Genomic DNA, 19,569 nt, shown 5'->3' with positions numbered 1-19,569 from the left:
CATTTGACTTAAGATGGTTGTCTCCACTACTGGACAGTGGACCAGTCCTACAGCCCAAATTAACTTCTTTCGTGGTTTCCTGAAGTCGCTTAAGCCAGTTGCTGGGATGGTTGCTTTTAACTGACAGCCGATTTTCTTCCTTAATGCGTGCATGTGACCATCTAATTACCTCGCTGTTGATGGGGCGTTAAACCGTCATTTTAAATCTATTTTGCAGTGTGCTCCAGCTACGAGACTTGTTTCGTAAGTATGCACGTAGTAATAAAACCGAAATATTAGTAGGCAAATGAATAAAGAGTAGTGTCCCGGGTTTAGCGCTCGAAAAGGAATTCGTTCCTCGTAGCTTAGACACATGGCCCTAATGACTCTAGCGTTACTTCGTGAACCTAATTATACCACTTGAGTAAGAGGAATGTTGTTTTGGCCTAATCTCCCAGACTTATTGTTCCCGCGTGCACAGTGTCTATACACTAGGTAACCTGCTGTATGTAACCGTTATTACTTTCTCCTGCTTTCTGTTACCACGGTATGTTAACACATCTGACGCCAACATCCATAATTTAAAACATTTTCATTCCACGCGTAAACTGATACAGAAATCTTAATGATATCCATATTTTAGCTTGCTTGTATATGCAAAATCGGGCTGCGTGAATAAAGTTAACGGTAAGAAAATCTACTCTTTAAAAATTTGATTTGAAGAACACAGTCTCTGTCAAAGTTTACAACTTTTACAAATAATGTGGTTTTGAACAAACTTAGGTAACTATCTCAAACTTCGTGACAGATTGAAAATATATGCCAGACGGGGATTCGAACCTGCAGTGGGGTTTAGCAACTGAGCTATACAGGACACTTCACTAACCTGTCTCCTAACTTCAATAGTATTATAGTACTTTTTCTACTTTCCAAACCGCCGGTGAGGCATACAAAACTGTGTTTCAAAGGACGTATTTCTGGATGAATGATAGGTAAAAAGTGAAAACAGATCCAAAAATCTAGTTATTTAGATGACAAAAGAAACAGTACTAGTGTCGGTGAAGTAACTGAAAAAAAAAAAAAACAGTGCATTGTCCAGCAAGCAATGTAGGCACGTTGTACATGTTAAGCGCGAGAACGTAACGGAGATATTAACACTCCATTGGCAGATCCTATAAGAGGCGTTGTGCATCAATGAGGTGCTTACTGTTCAGTTTCGAAGAGCGTACGTTCCCAGGAATGATAAACTACTGGCCATTAAAATTGCTACACCACGAAGATGACATGCTACAGCCGCGAAATTTAACGGACAGGAAGAAGATGCTGTGGTATGCAAATAATTAGCTTTTCAGAGCATTCACACAAGGTTGGCGCCGGTGGCAACACGTACAACGTGTTGACATGAGGAGAGTTTCCAACCGATTTCTCATACACAAACAGCAGTTGACCGGCGTTGCCTAGTGAAACGTTGTGATGCCTCGTGTAAGGAGGAGAAATGCGTACCATCACGTTTCCGACTTTGATAAAGGTCTGACTGCGGTTTATCGTATCGCGACATTGCTGTTCGCGTTGGTCGAGATGCAATGACTGTTGGCAGAATATGGAATCGGTGGGTTCAGGGGGGGGGGGGGGGGGGGGGGGGTAATACGGAACGCCGTGCTGGATCCCAACGGCCTCGTATCACTAGCAGTCGAGATGACAGGCATCTTATCCGCATGGCTGTAACGGGTCGTGCAGCCACGTCTCGATCCGTGAGTCAACAGATGGGGACGTTTGCAAGACAACAACCATCTGCACGAACAGTTCGACGACGTTTGCAGCAGCATGGACTATCACCTGGGAGACCATGTCTGCTGTACCCTTCACGCTGCATCACAGACAGGAGCGCCTGCGAAGCTATACTCAACGACGAACCTAGGTGCACGAATGCAAAACGTCATTTCTTCGGATGAATCCAAGTTCTGTTTACAGCATCATGATGGTCGCATCCGTGTTTGGCGACATCACGGTGAACGCGCATTGGAAGCGTATATTCGTCATCGCCATACTGGCGTACCACGCGGCGTGATGGTGTGGGGTGCCATTGGTTACGTCTCGGCCACCTCTTGTTCCCATTGACGCCACTTTTAACGGTGGGTGTTACATTTCAGATGTGTTATGACCCTTGGCTCTACCCTTCATCCGATCCCAGCGAAACCCTACATTTCAGCAGGATAATGCATGACCGCATGTTGCAGGTCCTGTACGGGCCTTTTTGGATACAGAAAATGTTCGACTGCTGCCCTGGCCAGCACATTCTCCAGATGTCTCACCAATTGAGAATGTCTGGTCAATGGTGGCGGAGCAACTGGCTCGTCACAATTCGCCAGTCACTACTCTTGATGAGCTGTGGTATCGTGTTGAAGCTGCATGGGCAGCTGTACCTGTACACGCCATCCAAGCTCTGTTTGACTGAATGCCCATGCGTATCAAGGCCGTTATTACGGCCAGAGGTGATTGTCCTGGGTACTGATTTCTCAGGATATATGCACCAAATTGCGTGAAAATGTAATCACATATCAGTTCTGGTATAATATATTTGTCCAAGGAATACCCGTTAATCATCTGCATTTCTTCTTGGTGTAGCAATTTTAATGGCCAGTAGTGTAGTTTCATCGCACAATTCGCGGAGTGCCCTTGACGGGGAAATTATAAATTCATCTCGTGCGGAGGTCCACCGGCAGCCTTTCTTTTTTTTTTTTTTTTTTTTTTTTTTTTTTTTTTTTTTCACCCGCTATTCGTGATTGAAACACGGAAGCTGAGATGTGGCACAGAGGCTGAAGAACGTGTGGTATCAGCTTTGTGCGTGTATCAACAGCAAGTAAACTGGGTCTTTCGCTGTGTATCTTTCGTAAGTGGGTGTGTAATCTCAAAAAGGAACAGTCGGCAGACATCTGTTGTGGTTCGTAATTAACACTTTTGCGTTGTTTGTTCCCTTTCACGAAGTGCTCGATGTGTCAATTGAGTCATGAAAGAAATAGTGATGTGGGCTAAGGAGCAACAAGGTAAAGAACATTTTTAGTCTTAGCCGATGCTGAGGCCATGTAAGCAGCTCTTCAGAACTCAAATAGCACCAAAACGAATTCGCCACCTTTCATTGCGAGCCATATACAGCGCGATTGCGAGTTTAGTTATCTCCGTAACTGTAGCGGCAACAAATAACTGTGTGCAATTTTAGTTGGTGGTATAAGATGTAGGCGTCGCTTAAGAGGAAGAACAACGTCGTATTGAAATATAAGGATAACAAAAGAAAAAATGGTAGTGTGGTATAAACAGCACTCATTTCAACAACAGTCTCGAAAGGTAAATTTTTCACTAAAAGTAGAGCGCTGCTACAGATTTTTTTCGTTCTATTGTCAGCTAAGTTACTGCATGCTCTGTAACGAGTTATCCACTGGCGAAATGTTTAACAGTAGCATGCGGTATTTGTTTGTGCGCGGGAAGTTTGCAAAACGGGAGTGCCTAATCAGCCTGCGGCAGACGTTTGGACTTGCCCTCGAAGCGAATGAAACTCGATTATTGCGCGGAGTAACTACCACAGTGGATGCCTTAATGCGAATTCGTACACATTAATCCTCGCTGACGTGTGGATTATCCTACGTTTGAACATGTACAGAGTTCCGCGGACATTACGCGCAAATGGATAAACAGAACGGCCCCGTGGCGCGGTGTCGTCCTTTGCGTACAAAGGGACTTACTAACACAATGTCTGAACCGAATAATGAGGGAGTGTACTCAGTTGCAATTCTTTTCCAATTTACTTTTCAGGTGAGAGCGTACGCCCAATTAGAGGTCCCTATGTTCCCGACTGGTGTTTAGATACTACTTATGGAACGAGACCAGTGACGCATTCTTCTCCTCACTAGGGTCACTTTCGGGGGCAGTAGGACACACTCCCGACAACATACACAGACGTACTATCAGTCAATAGAACGGTTCCTTCGAAGTCGTGCGCCCAAAACCCCTCTACTACTATTACTACTACTACTAAGGTTCCTTCGAAAGTCATGCCCGATTCCTTCCTCGCGATTGCCCTATTGAGGTAATACTCCTCTCTAATGACCTAACAGTCGACTGTGTGTCAACTCTAATCTTAAATCCTCTCCGTAATCTGACTTCCTTGTTGGTAGGAAGTTAAGTTTTCTTCGTACCTTCATACTTAAGGTCTGTGTCACCTTGTAATGTCGTTTGTTCGCATTGTTGAAAGTTCTTATTCGGACTACTACTTGCTGAATCCTCTTGTGTTGTCATATACCTCGCCCATCTCCCCACACTAGTTTATCGTATCCTGGGTAAGTTAGCGACGTACGACTTCGTTTCTTATCTGTGTGGTATCTAATCTTCATGATTTGATATTGCTACTCCTGTTGACTTTGCTTTCTTCAACCCCCCCCCCCCCCTCTCTCTCTCTCTCTCTCTCTCTCTCTCTCTCTCTCTCTCTCTCTCTCTCTCTCTCTCTCACACTCCCTCCCTCCCTCCCCACCCCCTCCTTCCCCCTCCCTCTCCCCCCCTTTCGGTACACTGGTACAAGCCTTCACTATTCATGTATGTCGGACGACGACAAACCATACGTCATACGAAAACAGGTTATCTTTCCTGTTGTTACGGGCCATTCTTAACTGTGGTTCTACCAGTCCCGGGGATCCCCCTCGGCCAGTCTCCCCTAGTTACTTCACTTTTCATGGTCGACATCCGCCACTCCCTGTAATTACACCAGGCACAGCAGAGCAACAGTACTATGTTCTTTCTGTGACACAAAACAGCATGTATAAATGACATAATGCATCTCACGTTTGTGGGGAAAAAACTCGCCGAAGGAGAGACACTTCGAAGTACTTTTTGCACCAACCAAGCTGAGTGTGAATTTGTTGATACGTTAGGGTCGGATCATTTTTCGAGTCCACGACGGCATAATATCGTTAGTTACAGATTTCTCAGACACTGTCAGGTTGAATTTATCGCGGACAGTGAGAAATCTTTAAATCGTTAAGTAATACTCTGGTAGCTGCAGTATGTTAAATTCTACATTTTGAAATCTCTGCTAATTCTGTAGCTAGTCCTGTTATGCGTTAATTCTCTTGCATGTTATGAGGCAACGCCATAGGCATTAAGCATCTGAAAGTAATTCTATATTATACCAGAAACATTTTACGGCAGTAATCTCAATGTCGCTTTCAGTCAATTGCGTTTTAAAGGAATGTTTTAAATAGCTGCAGTTCCGAACTCAACTAGCCTTTCCTTGTACGATAGTCTTCATTAATTTCCTGCGATCCAAAAATTTACGGTTTTCTAATTTGAACACAGTACCACATATATGCGGGGAATAACACGAAACCTGTATTACGCAACGCTTGCAGATACGAAGTAATAAAGATAACTTATCTGCACGCTTTTATCAGTATTCCTAAGTAATTGTGTACACCTGATCACAGCACCAAAATCAAAAGACACGCTTACAGACTAGAGTGAGAGCCCTTCCCCTTTGCTCCTGTTTCCATTAAGCTTTTTTCCATGCGCTTTTCCATATCGTTACGGACATGTCGTGTTAATCTGGACTTGCAAAACGTTAGTGGTAGACGGTGATCTTACACTCTACCTGTCGCCACACCTTGCAGTCCCACAGTCTCTCCACCCACCCCTTTTTTCAATCGCTGAACACTCTCCCGTAACGGAAACTGTGCAAACCCCACCCCCCTCCCACCCCCAAATCTGTTTTAATGTTATCCAGTGTGAAAGTGTCAACGTTTTCGAAATGTTTGTGAATCGTGTAACTGAGACGGGAGGTGGGTACCAGCACGGTATTCACCTAGTTGAATATGGGAAACCGCCTAAAAACCGCATCGAGGTTGACTGTCTCACCAGCCCTCGTCGTTAGTTCGCTGGGCGGATCCACTCCAGGGTGGTTCAGCGTCTACCCGGTGGGTCTTCTTGTTAAAGCTAATACGCAGGCATTTTTTTTTTTTTTTTCAGTGTACGGGGCGTTTTGAATAACAGTCGTCACATTAGCCACACGGATGAAAAGTTGATTTCGTGCAACGTCGGAACTCATGTACATAGCAACACACCGCTCACTATGGACGTCTAAACAAGAGAGAAACTTCCGCGTTCAAAGCAAACCTGCACATATGCAAACGAGCCCCGAAACATTATAAGCACTTGCTTAATAGTGTGCGTGTCGACCTTTGGAATGCAATGAAACAGCGGCTCTGCATGGCATGGAACTGACAAGTCCTAGGTAGATTTTTGGATATGTGGCGCCAGTATGTCTACGAACAGGTCACGAAACTGGTAAATTACGGGCCGGTCATAGCGTCCGAGCCGGCCGGTGTGGCCGAGCGGTTCTAGGCGCGTCAGTCTGGAACCAAGCGACCGCTACGGTCGCAGGTTCGAATCCTGCCTCGGGCATGGATGTGTGTGATGTCCTTAGGTTAGTTAGGTTTAAGTACTTGAAAGTTATAGCGGACTGATGACCTCAGAAGTTAAGTCCCATAGTGCTCAGAGCCATTTGAGCCATTTGATAGCGTCCCAGATGGTTTCCATTGGCTTCAGATCAGCCACATTTCGTGACCCAGACGTCAATGATTTCACTGTCGTCCTCCGCAGATGCCTGTAACAATAGTCTGGTATTGCAATAAGGACAGTTACCCTGCTGAAAAATGCTTCGCTGCCAGGGTAGACATCACACATGAAGTCATACACGTAGTCCTAGTGCGTAATTGTTTTTCTCGTAAATTCTAATTATTGCTACGAATTTTAGACCTCTTACCTTGGAACTCTAGTCAAGTCGACCATATTTGGCATTCAAAGGGAAGTACAAGGTGAATTATATTAGTAATAACTATAGCTAATGTTATTGTGGCAATGAAAAATACTGAAAACATAACATAAACAATATAAAGTAAAAATTTAATTGAAGTTGTAAGTGCAAAAGTCCCAGCATATATTACTAGATCTGTTACCGGCAACCTCGAAAGGACAGCACTGCGTAGCTCTCGTAGTGCTTTCGCTTACCACCACAGGCCCCATATAAGCCCAGGTGATGACAGTATAATACTGCATCCACCTGTCTGCCTCCGTGGCACAGTGCATGTTTCGAGCAGCTGTTGGCTTGCATAAATGCGCATCCGGGCAGTCAACCTGGTACACCAAGAAACACGATAAATCCGACCGCACGATGGTTCCATACATCCAAGGTCTAATTCGATGGTTCCGTACCCACTGCAATCTTAAATTCGTAAAGTCGTAGGGTCAACATGGAAACACGCAGAGGTCCTGTGCTGCGGAGCCCCATGTTCAACAACGTGAGAACACGGGCCGTGCATTCCGACGTTGAGCGTGCCGAGTTCCTTACGTCATAGCGTGGAAAAACCACGGTGGAGAGTCTTTCCGAACGTGCAGAGCAAAATCTAAAGCCGTCGGCACACGGACCGTGCTGCGAAACGTCAACGTTCAGCGTGCCAAGTTCAGAGTAGTGCTGAACGTTCAGAACGCTTGTGGGTACGGTACGTGGTATACGCGATAGGAGCGCGGTCCAGCGGCAGTTACCGGCTCTGCCTGGCTCGTACACAACTCTGTTTACGAGATGGACGGGCGTAAAATTTCCAAGCCAGCTCTATTAAGACGCACGTTTGCTCCCTTGTCCACATGTGCGTCATGTTGTTCTGTCTATAATACACGTAAATAAAAACATTAATATCCATGGACATCTTATAAGGCAAAAAGGGAAATACCAAGTTCAGTTGAGCAATAACATCAGCTTGTAAAAGTTACATTTAAAATATTGCAAAACAAATTCTTGTCATTTGTGTCTGTTTTCCGTCTTTTCCTTTAGCTGATCCAAATTCCTGTAGGTATGTGCCGTATATGCAACTAAATGAAGGCAGTATGTTTCTTGCCATACGAGTTTCGCTTCTTTTATTTGGGAAACATCAGGGGCCTGAAATACAGGATTCTTTTTACACATACAATAAAAGTATTATGTTGTAGATGTAATACGAAGCGTGTTTTGTAAGTACCGTTTTGAAATTAAAAAAAGACATGCTAAGATATATCAATTTTATTTTTAAATGAAAGCCTGTACCTTAATCTACATTTCTACATAATTTCCGTAAATATTGACTCACTTGTCATCACCACTGTTTTGACTTGGTCATCGTCTTTAAAACGCTGACCGCCCAGGTGTTTTTTAAAGTGCAGGAACAGATGGTAGTCACTGGGGGCAAGATCGGGGCTGTACGGAGGATGACATAGTTTTCCATCGAAAAGATGTGATGAGATCTTTGGTCTGATTCGCCACATGCGGACAGGCATTGTCTTGCAGCAAAACGATGCCCATGCTAAACTTCCATGGACTGTTGCTTTGATTCTGGTGCGACGTAAGCAACTCACGTTTCATCGCCCGTAACAATTTGGCTTAAGAAATCACCGTCGTTGTGGTACCGCTCAAGGAAAGTAAATGCACTGTCTAAACGTTTGGTTTTGTGCACATCCGTTCACATTTCCGGTACCCAATGTTTGCACAATTTTCGGTAATTCAAGTGCTCGGTCACAATGCCATACAAAACACTACGTGAAACATTAGGAAAGTCATCCCGCAAGGAGGAAATCGTGAAGCGTTTGTTTTCTCTCGCCCTATTGTCCACTACCTGCACCAAACTTTCATTAACGACCGAAGGACGCCCACTCCGTCGTTCATCATGCACATTTGTGCGGCCAACTTTAAATACTATCATCCACTTTCTTACCATTCCATCACTCATAATGTTTTCAACGTAAACTGCATAGATATGACGATGAATATCGATCGCTTTTAGGTCTTTAGCACGAAGAAATCTGACAACAGCCCGTACTTAACAGTCGGCGGGACAAATGTTTATCGGAGGCATCTTAAACACTCAGTACAGAACGTAAACAAGGAAGATCAGACTGAAATAGCATCAGTTAGTAGTTTAAGTTACAGGCTTTCATGTAAAAATAAAATTGAGATATCTTAGCACGTCTTTTTTAAATTTCAAAACGGCACTTAAAAAAAAGCCATGCCTTGTCTGCTGCTATATTACATGTTGTCGCGTTTTTCTCTTGCTTTTTAGGTTAGAAGCAACTTACGTAGCACAAGTTCTGTATTGTGAATGTATCGTTCGGTGTTAAGATTAGATGGATTTGTTAGTCTTCATACTTCAGCTGGCCGATTCCTGGTGTTTCATCCACATAATTTGTCACATCGCATGTTTCACCTTCCCTTTCATTTCCATTCCATGATCAACATGTGTGTGCTTTCGGTGTGTAGTGGTGTGGCCAACCATTTATCATTTGCAACCATTTACGCTTGGAGTAGGCTCATGAACTAATACACGGCCCATTGTACACTTCGAGACTATGTGTTACATTAAATCTATATACATTTAATTATTTTCGTATTGGCATGTTTGTCTGATGCCATACCTCAAAACATGCTGCAAAAATGAGTAATACATGTAAGATATCTAATGTTTGTGACTGATAGTGAGTTCTGTAAATTATGTTTAAAACTGGAATTGAAACCTTGAGAGACAGCAGCTTACGGTATCCGCTGAACAAGGTGTGTCCTACTGATATCCGTATGTCTGAACAGTGTGGATAGTGGATAAGAGCAGGCGTTGTGTGGTAGATCTTTTTTTCTGTTGGAGGCGGAGGGATTGTTATGGACAGAGCACCCTTGTCGCCGAAGTGCGAACCCAGGACAGAACGACGCCTGGTCCGCTTAGCGCCATGGAAGAGTAGGGGGTACCCACGAGTATAAAGAGAGAACTCCCTGCCCTTCAAGCACGAGTCCATCCGCACATTCGGTCATAACTGGCTCTGACGAAATACTATACATGTCTGTCAAGACGACTCGCCCGTTCTCCCGAGAACTCTTCTTTCAGGTATGTAGTATTATCGGTTGTACGTTATACATAAAATATTGTGATGTACGCCCACAATTTGATAAAATATTTTGGAGTAAACACCTTCTGCTTCAACAGAAGGCACCATTTAGCACTTACGCTACATTTATTTACATCTCTCTTAGACAATGAATTTAGACTTCTTAACGTCATTATCGGGTGTATAGCTCTATCAAGGTATCACGCACGTGGGAGTTGCCGCGTATTTACGGTGAAAGTTGTACTGTTTTTGTGGTTTGATAGATATCCGGTGCGCCGAGTAGAATTTGAAATACCAACGCGAACGGTAGCACATCGTGTGAATACAATGCTACTTTCACGCGTATGGCACCTTATTCGAACTAAACACACGGTAATGGATTTTAGAAGTCCAAACTCGTTATGTAACGGAGAGGTTTAAGTACTGCAAAACCGCCTCCTAAATTTCACCAATTTATGCCTCTACTGTACACTTTAAATAAATAAGGCTTTGTATTGCTTTTGGGAAGCATTCCAAACATTGCCGAAAAATCATTTAGAAATAAAATAATGGGCGTCTGGTCGAACATTATTATGCCAAAGTTTTATTCATTATGGAAATCGGAGAATACAGTGACTATTGTTCAATTAAAGCGGTTACCCTCGAGACTTAAGAACTCGATCTTATCCATGATCGTCAGTGTTTCTTCTGTGACTGTACTACTTCCGTAGAATAAAGAATAACAATCTTCAGTCACAATCGTAATTTGATTTTAATTCACGATGCATTTCGAGCTCTGGGGGCTGATCCTCAGGTTTTCTCTTTTCTCAGGTTAAGGAATTCAGCATCTTTTTGTTTGAAATTCTTTCACTTGTTTTGATTTTCGTTTGCAAATGCGCGGTCGAGTGAAAAGTGTATACATGAAGATAAACGTGTCCACTAATACTGTGCTGCAAACCATTTCTCCATTGCTGGAAACAGTTACTTTTCGATTTGTCGTAGTTTTGTCAAATTATGTTCACAATTACCCACTTTTTAATATAGCCTTGTATTCTTACTGGGACCAGAAAAACCTAAATCTGAGAAAAATGAATTTAGATTGTTAAAGCACCTAAACAGAGCCCTCAGGGCTCGAAATGCAGCGGATATTGAAATAAAATTACGATTGTGACTGAAGGCGGTTGTTCATTTTATGAAAGAACTTAGGCACAGAAGGAGACTAAGTGAGCATTTCGCGTCTAATTTATGTCTTCCAAGACATATGTAGCACATACATGAAAGTTGTAATAAACTTGTTTAAACATCGTAAAAAAGTGATGCTAACGCAATAAGCAGTGCGCGGACAGTTCAGAAGATTATGTTCCTGTGTAACAAATATAAGTGTAGGTATCTCAAGATGGCCATAGCTAACAGAAGCTGGCAATGGCAGTAACCTAATAACTTCTCAAGAACTCTTGTAGCCAGCTGCTGTCTCCCTCAACAGGATTTAGTAGTATTAGTTCATTTATTCTTTCCTGATATGATGCACGTCTGAGTACAACGCCGTGTGTGTACGGTAGATCTCTAACGTCTGTGTGTTGGTGATATGTTTATGAAATGACTCCGAAGATGTAAAAACTATCGAGTCAGCTTCCAAGAGTACAGCATAGAGGGCCGTAAAAGAACGTAACGTAACATTTACTAGGACGGGGTTAAAAAACTCATAGCATGTGGTAAATTGTAAGGGACGAGCTTGGAAAACTTCTCCGGATAGCTCTCTGTCTGCATCTACATCATACTCAGACACCTAGCTGTGTATGGCGGAAGGTACTTCTTACATCACTGCTTCCTCCTCCCCATCCTTCTCCACTTACGAATGGTGCTTGGGAAGAATAATTGTACACGAAACCGTGATGAAACGCGCCGCTCTTCATTGGATCATATCTAAGCCACTTCTTTCCGTGATTGGTTACATAGCTCTCGTACCACTTTAGTTTCCATCACTACTGTATCGCTTAGTGAGATGTGCGGCACTTTTTTAATCATATTCACAAATTACACACAAAATCGTCTTGCTAGAGATAGGAGCAGAGCGTACATACCGCGCTGGTGACTGCCGGCTACAGTATCGGTACGGACTGCGGCGCAGAACGCACTGCCGGAGATGGGACGGCCGTAGGTGTGGGCTATTGGCCATCGCTAACTGCGTTATCGGACGCGCGGCGGTGCCCTTATCTGATTAGCGACGTGGTGGTGAAGCCGTAGGAACCAGCAGGCCAGTCGCTCAGCCGTGGTCGCCCCTCCGTAGAGTCTGTGCCACGCTCCGTCGGTTCGTCAGTCATCACCATGCCGCTGATGACGGACAAGCAATACCACCAATATGTGAGTACACTGTGCACTTCGTTTCTGCTCGAACCGTACCTTCGCTTCTTCCCCGAGCGAAACCCTTGCGCGCTGCTGCTTCTCCCACCAAGCTTCAGTGCGCTCGCCTGTCACTCAAGAGTATTGTACTCAGCAGAAAGCAGAACGCTACGAAACTGAGTGCGTTGAAAGGTAAAATACGACCTGACGGTAGCATTTCAGGATATTCACAAATTTCGAAGATTCGGCTCACCTGTTTCCCGTACTAAATTACTTCCATTTCGACTACCATTCACGCCCTCAGTCGATCCACTTCTGTTGAATATCAAGGAAACAACAATTTATTCGTTTCCTCATATTCGGATCCCACCATCGATGTTTTTGTCTGGAGCTCTGAATCATTTTATTGGCCATTGACACCTTAATTTATTCTAACATTCATTATTGCGTCTTTCAGCCTGTGACCATTTTCATTCTCAGCTGTAATATCCAATGTCGACAAATAAGTAATTAGATTTGCATCGTTAAGTTACAAATGATGTAGCTGGCTCTTTGTACATCGATAATGTGTGTGCCAGCACATTGACCAGTCCGACCACGCAGTAGTAAAACTCGCTTTTACGTGGTAGTTATGTGCAAGAAAATTCAGTGTGGGAGGAACAAATTCCTGTTCCCACGTAACAAGAATCGATTTTGCGTGTGATACACCCGTCATCGATATTACACCTAGGTCTTAGTAATTACAACATTTGTTATGTTACAATGTTTCAGCTCTTTGAAATTTTATTGATTTCTTGATGTTGGATAGCTGCGGTTGAAAACGATCATGGGTCGAAACTGTTTAGTAATGCAAAATAAATGTAAAAGTTAAATTTGTTCCAAGTAATTTAACACCTTACGGCGGACTATTTTGTGGTGGGTGGTAGAAACTGAATCTTGTCGTTGGAAGACGGTGGATTCTCACACTACTGAGCATTTACAGAATTAGTCATCAAAGGAGTCGATTGATATATTCAGTCTGTTCCTTCAGCTATAATCCCTGCTTCTATACGTTTAATGAATGTACTCTGTAATTCTAATAACAACAAATAACTTTCTTGTATCTATTCTTATATTTTTACATGTTCGTCTCCGTAATAAAAGCCGGCCGCTGTGACCGAGTGGTTCTAGTCGCTTCAGTCCGGAATCGCGTTGCTGCTACGGTCGCAGGCTCGAATCATGCCTCGGTCATGGCTTTGTGTGGTATCCTTAGGTTAGTTAGGTTTAAGTAGTTCTAAGTCTAGGCGACTGATGACCTCAGATGTTAAGTCACGTAGTGCTTAGAGCCATTTGAACCTTAAAAAAAGCACATCGACAACAGACGACGTGAAATTATTACGAAAACGTCTAGTCGATAATTTATGTAAATAAAAAATGCCCTCCCGCACATTCCGCAGTTGAATTCTGAGATAGGTGCGCTTAGGATTTCAGAAAAGTGCTGTAATTCCAATCCGTCTGTGGCATAACGTGCTTTTCACAGCAAGATATAAACATACTCTTGTCAAATTGCAAGAAAAAACAGTTCGTTCCTAAGGCTTCACGTGCTCATTTGAAACGAAGCATAAATAATTTTTTAAAGAAATGTCTGTGGTTCAGATGTTGCATTTACAGGATCCCCATGCTCATATTTTAGGTAAAAGACGCTTTTAGAATATTGGATTCGACACATTTTGTGAGCTTTTGCGTCAGAGGACTTAAATTGCAGCACTTTCCATTGCACTTCAAGCAGTAGTGCGTGTTTTATTCATTTCAGACCGACATGTCCATCCCAAACAACGAGGACACTTAATGGTTTACGAACTTCCAGCATGCTGAAGTAGCATCAGTCAGCAACTTATGTTAATCAATAGAACGAAAAAGCAGTCCAGATTGCAAGTATTTTATTTTCCATTCGATGAGTAGTTTCGACCCAGAACCCATTTTCAAATCAACGTAACAAAGCCGAAAATGGCATTTCCGAAGATGTCAAAAATGTGTAATGTACATTTACAACGCACAGTGTAACCCTTTTCCTCTCTGCATTACTATAGAAACATACTTCCACCCGAACTTGCATACTAAAGTACAATTTTCCAGTATGCCACAAACCTCATCCTTACTAGAACACCGAACGAGCAATAAATGAGTTCACATTCGCCTTACACCGCTCAGTACAGTCAGCAGCTACCAGCAATGACATCCAGTGGACCAAACGAATAGTAATAGGAAGATTACACTAGTCAATAGTGCGTGTCGAAGTATAGTAATGTTCGTGGTGACCGTATTTTCCGCATTATACGCGTGCACATTGTGGATAGAACAGTGAGCCGTGAGACATCGTTTAACATTTATTTTTCCACCTTAGATACGTACTAACGTTAGACTACATTTAATTACATTAAGGCTTGTCACATCAGACGGACAGCGATAATGAGATCTTACATCTTCTCAAATCGTAGTTTTTCAAATCATAGTTTCGTACGTCGGTGTAGCTGCTAAACATTTTGGAATTCTTGTTGGCACTACGGTACGGTTGTTAACATAGCGGATCCAGGAATTAGATAAACTGTGAATTAAAAATATCAGTGAAGTATACGCTTTGGTTGAGGACATTTTCCTCTTCGCTAGATCCAAAGTACGCCGTGCGAGCGATGAAGCACTAGACTTTTAAAGTCTGATTACGCAATTTCGGCTCGGAGGCTGGACCGTGGATCTGGCACAGTGCCACAGACTACTTGGGTAGTGACTGTTGATAAGTTATCTCCTACAGCTGTCGGTTTATTTTGTCAGGAAGCAAGAGGTCGTCATTGACCAGTCGCCGCGGAATGGTTCTCTTCGCGACCTGAGACTGAAGACGAAATACAGAGCAGGATGTTGGCGCTGCGTGGGCTCCGGTGATGGATCAGCGAGGCAGGCATTGCGCGAAGAAATGAAAATAAAAATCCAGAGGACGACGCCTCAATCCGACTAACACATGGCCACACGACGGTAATCCCAAAGACGGATTCCCGCTATGCACATTGATTTCGGGGCTTATATCGGAGATCGAATGGTGTCTTCGAGTGCTTGTCGCTGTGCCCAGTCGAACCGAGTTCTTGCTCTGCATTTTGTGATACTTTTAAATTGGCTGTGGGAGCTTACGTGTTGCTGACTGTCGGGTTAGATATTTTATTCAATTTCTAAATGACCGAAAATTGAAACCTGCTGAATTTTACAGTCTACCGAAGGAAGTGTACGATTATACAGCAATGAATGAAATAAATGCGCGAAAGTGATGTGAAATGTTTAATGTTCTTCTTCTTGCGTTACACCCTTCGACTTGCCCCGAATTTAAAGGTTATCTTTCCATTTTCTCTTGATTCTGTCCATGACCATGGAATCTAGGAAACGATCAACAGCAGTAGTAGTTCTTCTGTTCATGGGATTAGTTGTTCTTCTGACGTGCTTCTGCGAGAAAGTTAATTGTATTTATTTTGCTTTGACTAGTGTATGCTAACTTACTGTAAGCTTTTGAATAAATTTTAGTTCACTTGCATAGTGTGAACTGACTTGAGATTTCCGTAAAAATGAGAAATTGCGGAACATCCAGAGACGGCTTGGTTTAGTGTTAAATTCCTGGTAGTAGAGACGAACATTGATTAAAGGTGGGTAGTAACTACACCTGTTGTGTACGCATGTGAGGGAAATCGACCACTGTCTGTAAAATGCTGGATGCTTTGTTGGCTAAGTCGACGGGTCTCAGGCTGCTGCCCAGGCCTGCGGTGGAATACCTGAGACGATTTCTCAGCATCTCTGACACGTGTAGTGTAGCCTGTATGGTACCTGACATTAGCTTGACGATGAACAGAGAGCAGTAGTGGCGACCTGAATCTGGGCAGAAGGCGGAAGTGGATGTCCGCACGGCTCTCTTTACGACTTAAAGGGCTTGAGGTATCACCCGCTGCTTAAAGTGCATGTGAGCCAGTACGGAGTGCCTCGTTAGTTGGGAGCCAATGTTCATTAAAGGTCCGAACAAGCGCGCAGGGTGAGTTTGTTCATTACTGGGAGCTCCAGCGTTATGTCGGTATCGGAAGCCATTGGGGGAACGAAGGCCAATGTACACCTCGTTCTTACCTAGGCTCTCGTTACAGATGAGTACGGGGTCCCGGGTTCGATTCCCGGCGGGGTAAGAGATTTTCGCCTGCCTCGAGGTGACTGGATGTTAGTGTTGTCCTCATCGTTTCATTATCATTCATGAAAGTGGCGAGATTGGACTGAGCAATGGTTGGGAATTTGTACGGGCGTTGATAATCACGCAATTGAGCGCCCCACAGACCAAGCATCATCTCGTTACAGATGTGGGTGCGGCTACGGCGGCAGCGATTGATCGCACTGGGTAGACCCGGCCTGACTCCAGAACCCATCGTCGGTTCCTACATGCAGCTGTCTGTCTTAATGTACAAATGTAGCCTTTCGTGCGTATACGAAGCGGAGCTAGCTAGAATTTTGTAGCATTGTCAGCAGATTCGATAACGGTCCTCTGGTCTGGAACCGAGTGGAAGCCTTAAATCAAAGGTAGAGACGGTTCTGTGACGATTTTGGATGCGGATCTCCCGAAATCTGCCTCGGGTGAGGAATTGTAAGATCGTCTTCAAAGGTCGTACCTTACTCACAGGAAGCGGATACTTGGGTGACTTGCACGTGTGAAGGTGTTTTTATATATACAAGGTGTACAACTTTGCTATTCACGTTAGTCTGTAGAGTCTGTGAGGCTGGAGACATAACATCAGACTTTTTGAAAAATGTCATTTACACAATCCCGAATGTAGCAGGGCAGATGAGTGCGAGAATTATCGCAAAGTCACCTCAACGTCTCATCGTCAAAGTTCATGCCTAGAATAGTGTAAAACTTCGGAAAAGTAAAAGCGCCAGTGGCAGTTTTGGCATTGTGCGGGATAGTGGAAGCAGTACTTAAATAAAATGAAGATACGTTGATGGTTTTCTCTCTCTAGAAAAATTATTCGACAATGTAAAATTCTGAAAGATTTCCAAAATTCTGAGAAAATTAGGAATAAGCTTCAAGGAAAGACGTGTAATATGGGATGTGTACAAGAACCAACGGGGGACAACAAGAGTGAAAGAGCAGGAGCCAAGTACTCGGAGTAAAAAGCGTATTCAACAGCGACGTAGTATTTCGCTGCCTACTGTTCACTCTGTATATCAAAGAAGCAATGACGGAAATAAAAGGTGATCCGAGAGTGGGATTAAAATTTTGTGTGAAAGGGTACCAGTGATAAAATTCCCTGGTTATATCACTATCCTCAGTGAAAGTGCAGCAGAATTACAAGACCTGTTGAAAGGAATTAAGTCAAATTAGTACCGAAGAAAGATGAAAGTAATTAGGTGTAGCAGAAACGAGATTAGCGATAAATTTAGCATCAAAATTGGTTACCAAGAAGCAGACGAAGTGTTGGAGCTATGCTACCTTGGAAGTAAAATAACAAATGATGGACGAATCGAAGACTAACATCGACAAGGCGGGCATTTCTGGGCAGAAGCGGTCGACTAACATTAACGTGGGCCTCAATATGAGGAACGTACTCGTATTTCTGAGAATGTACTCTCGCAGCACAGAATGGCGTGGTAGTGAACCTGTGACTGTGGGAAAAGCGGCAATGAAAGGAATCGGAGATCGATGTGTGTGTGCTGCTGTAGTAATGTGTTGAAAATTAGATGGACTGATAGAGAATATGAATTGCAAAAAATTCAAACTAAATGTCCATAAGAAAACTAATAGCAACAGTTTTTTGCACTCGTAAGGCTATTCTATTGGTGTCTACTGAGGGCGGGGATCTGCTCGGTTCCTATTGTGACGAAAGAATGACACATGGTAGATAGTGCTGTCGATGTACGTAAACGTCAGGCTTGAACCACGTACACACGAGTGGTTATTCATACGTCTATGCTAAGCACAGAATGTTAATAGAGAGTAAGATTTCCCGTGCACGGGTGACAGACTACCACGTAAGTTGGCGAAAAGGAACTCCAAATCTGGTCCAGGGGCCACACCCCTCACTGTCAACAGATTTGTCACCACACAAGCACAGTACTGAGGGTCATTTGTTTGAAACACCGATCTTTCGTCCGTCATTTGGGCTTTCGGAATCAGAGCCCTTCTTGTACGTCGTTGTCTTTGAGGGCTAGTGGGGCCCCATTCCTGTCTATTCCGAGGAAAATTTATGTAAAGTGTCGGGGATCGAACGTAGCTCATCGGTGTTAACAGCTCATATACGACAGTGTCTACCAACTACATGAAGTAGACAGTACGGGCCATTCGGTACTCACCAGCCTTTCTTTGCTCATGGAATCATTCGGTTGGATTATGAAGGGACATAGCGTCAGAACAGGGCTCTTCGTGCCGTTGTCAGCTTCCCAGACGTTTGAACCGCATCATCTCACTCAAGTAGCCTTTTAGTTGCTATCTTGAGGCCGAATCTTCGCACCAAGGAAAAATCCATTGTCTTCCGCCCAACAGATTGTCTTGGGATTTATTAATTTCGATGTATTGCTGATGTGCCAGAGTAAAGATAAGAAAATCGGCTTTCTAATTTAGGGACGAAAGAACATTCTGCTGATTGTCCCATAACTTCAAACGATCAGCGAATACAAAGTGCCCGCTCGTATTTCATGTATTCATACTGACGTCAGCTAAAGGTGCATGTAGCCTGAGATAGCTGGGAGAGATAATGTAGGTAGATAAACAGCGGGAAAATGTGAGGTGATTGTAATTTCCGATAACATTAAAAAGACACTCAGTCCGTTGGATTTACGGCTGGCGCAGAAGCGTCAGTATTATCTTATCTCTGGAGGTAAAGTGTGTGTGTGTGTGTGTGTGTGTGTGTGTGTGTGTGTGTGTGTGTGTGTGTGTTAATGCGATACAGATAATCGTGGGATGTGACTAGTAAGTCTTTCCTTTGTCATTGTTCAAACAACTGCTTTGCAAATTAGGTGAAAATACGGCGCTCAACAAGCCACATTACAAGATGATAGTGGCTACCAGTGAGACGTTTATGTAGTCGTAGCATTTGAATCTGAATTGAATATTCAGACGCGGTATAGGTTTAACAAGGAATTTTAGATAATTTTGACGTCCTTCGCCGTCTGATAAGTAGTTTTACTGCGCCGAACATACAGTGCAGATATGCATCTTTAAAGTGTCGGAAAAGAGCCACAGAGAATTTATGAACACTAACGCGTGTGAAGCTTGAAGGCTACTGAATGAAAGTGGCAGAGACACCATTCTGCATTAGAGTAACAGGAAAGTACCCACTT

General features: G+C 43.5%; 1 protein-coding gene and 1 long non-coding RNA gene across 5 annotated transcripts in view; one reads left to right on the top strand and one right to left on the bottom strand.

The window, feature by feature from the left end:
- Window positions 1-12,039, bottom strand: part of LOC126336733 (uncharacterized) — a 100,967-nt gene extending 88,928 nt beyond the window's left edge. Inside the window, exon 1 of the long non-coding RNA XR_007564990.1 lies at window positions 11,982-12,039. This is a non-coding gene — a long non-coding RNA (uncharacterized LOC126336733). The remainder of the gene's footprint in view (window positions 1-11,981) is intronic.
- The window catches only part of LOC126336694 (huntingtin-interacting protein 1-like), a 462,476-nt gene that overhangs the window by 20,975 nt on the left and 421,932 nt on the right, over window positions 1-19,569 (top strand). The window contains exon 1 of one of the 4 annotated variants that reach the window (XM_050000677.1): window positions 12,160-12,261. The exons of 2 other annotated variants lie outside the window; for them this stretch is intronic. In XM_050000677.1, coding sequence (XP_049856634.1) covers window positions 12,226-12,261 — 36 coding nt within the window. In that variant the 5' untranslated portion in view covers window positions 12,160-12,225. Of the gene's footprint in view, window positions 1-12,159; window positions 12,262-19,569 lie in introns of those variants that run through there. One more of the 4 variants, XM_050000669.1, reaches the window with a different exon arrangement.

Source organism: Schistocerca gregaria, chromosome 1 (assembly GCF_023897955.1).
Source record: "Schistocerca gregaria isolate iqSchGreg1 chromosome 1, iqSchGreg1.2, whole genome shotgun sequence".
In the NCBI taxonomy this organism is placed as follows: domain Eukaryota; kingdom Metazoa; phylum Arthropoda; class Insecta; order Orthoptera; family Acrididae; genus Schistocerca; species Schistocerca gregaria.
The sequence above is the reverse complement of the archived record's forward strand: the minus strand, read 5'-3'. Positions and strand labels throughout refer to the sequence as shown.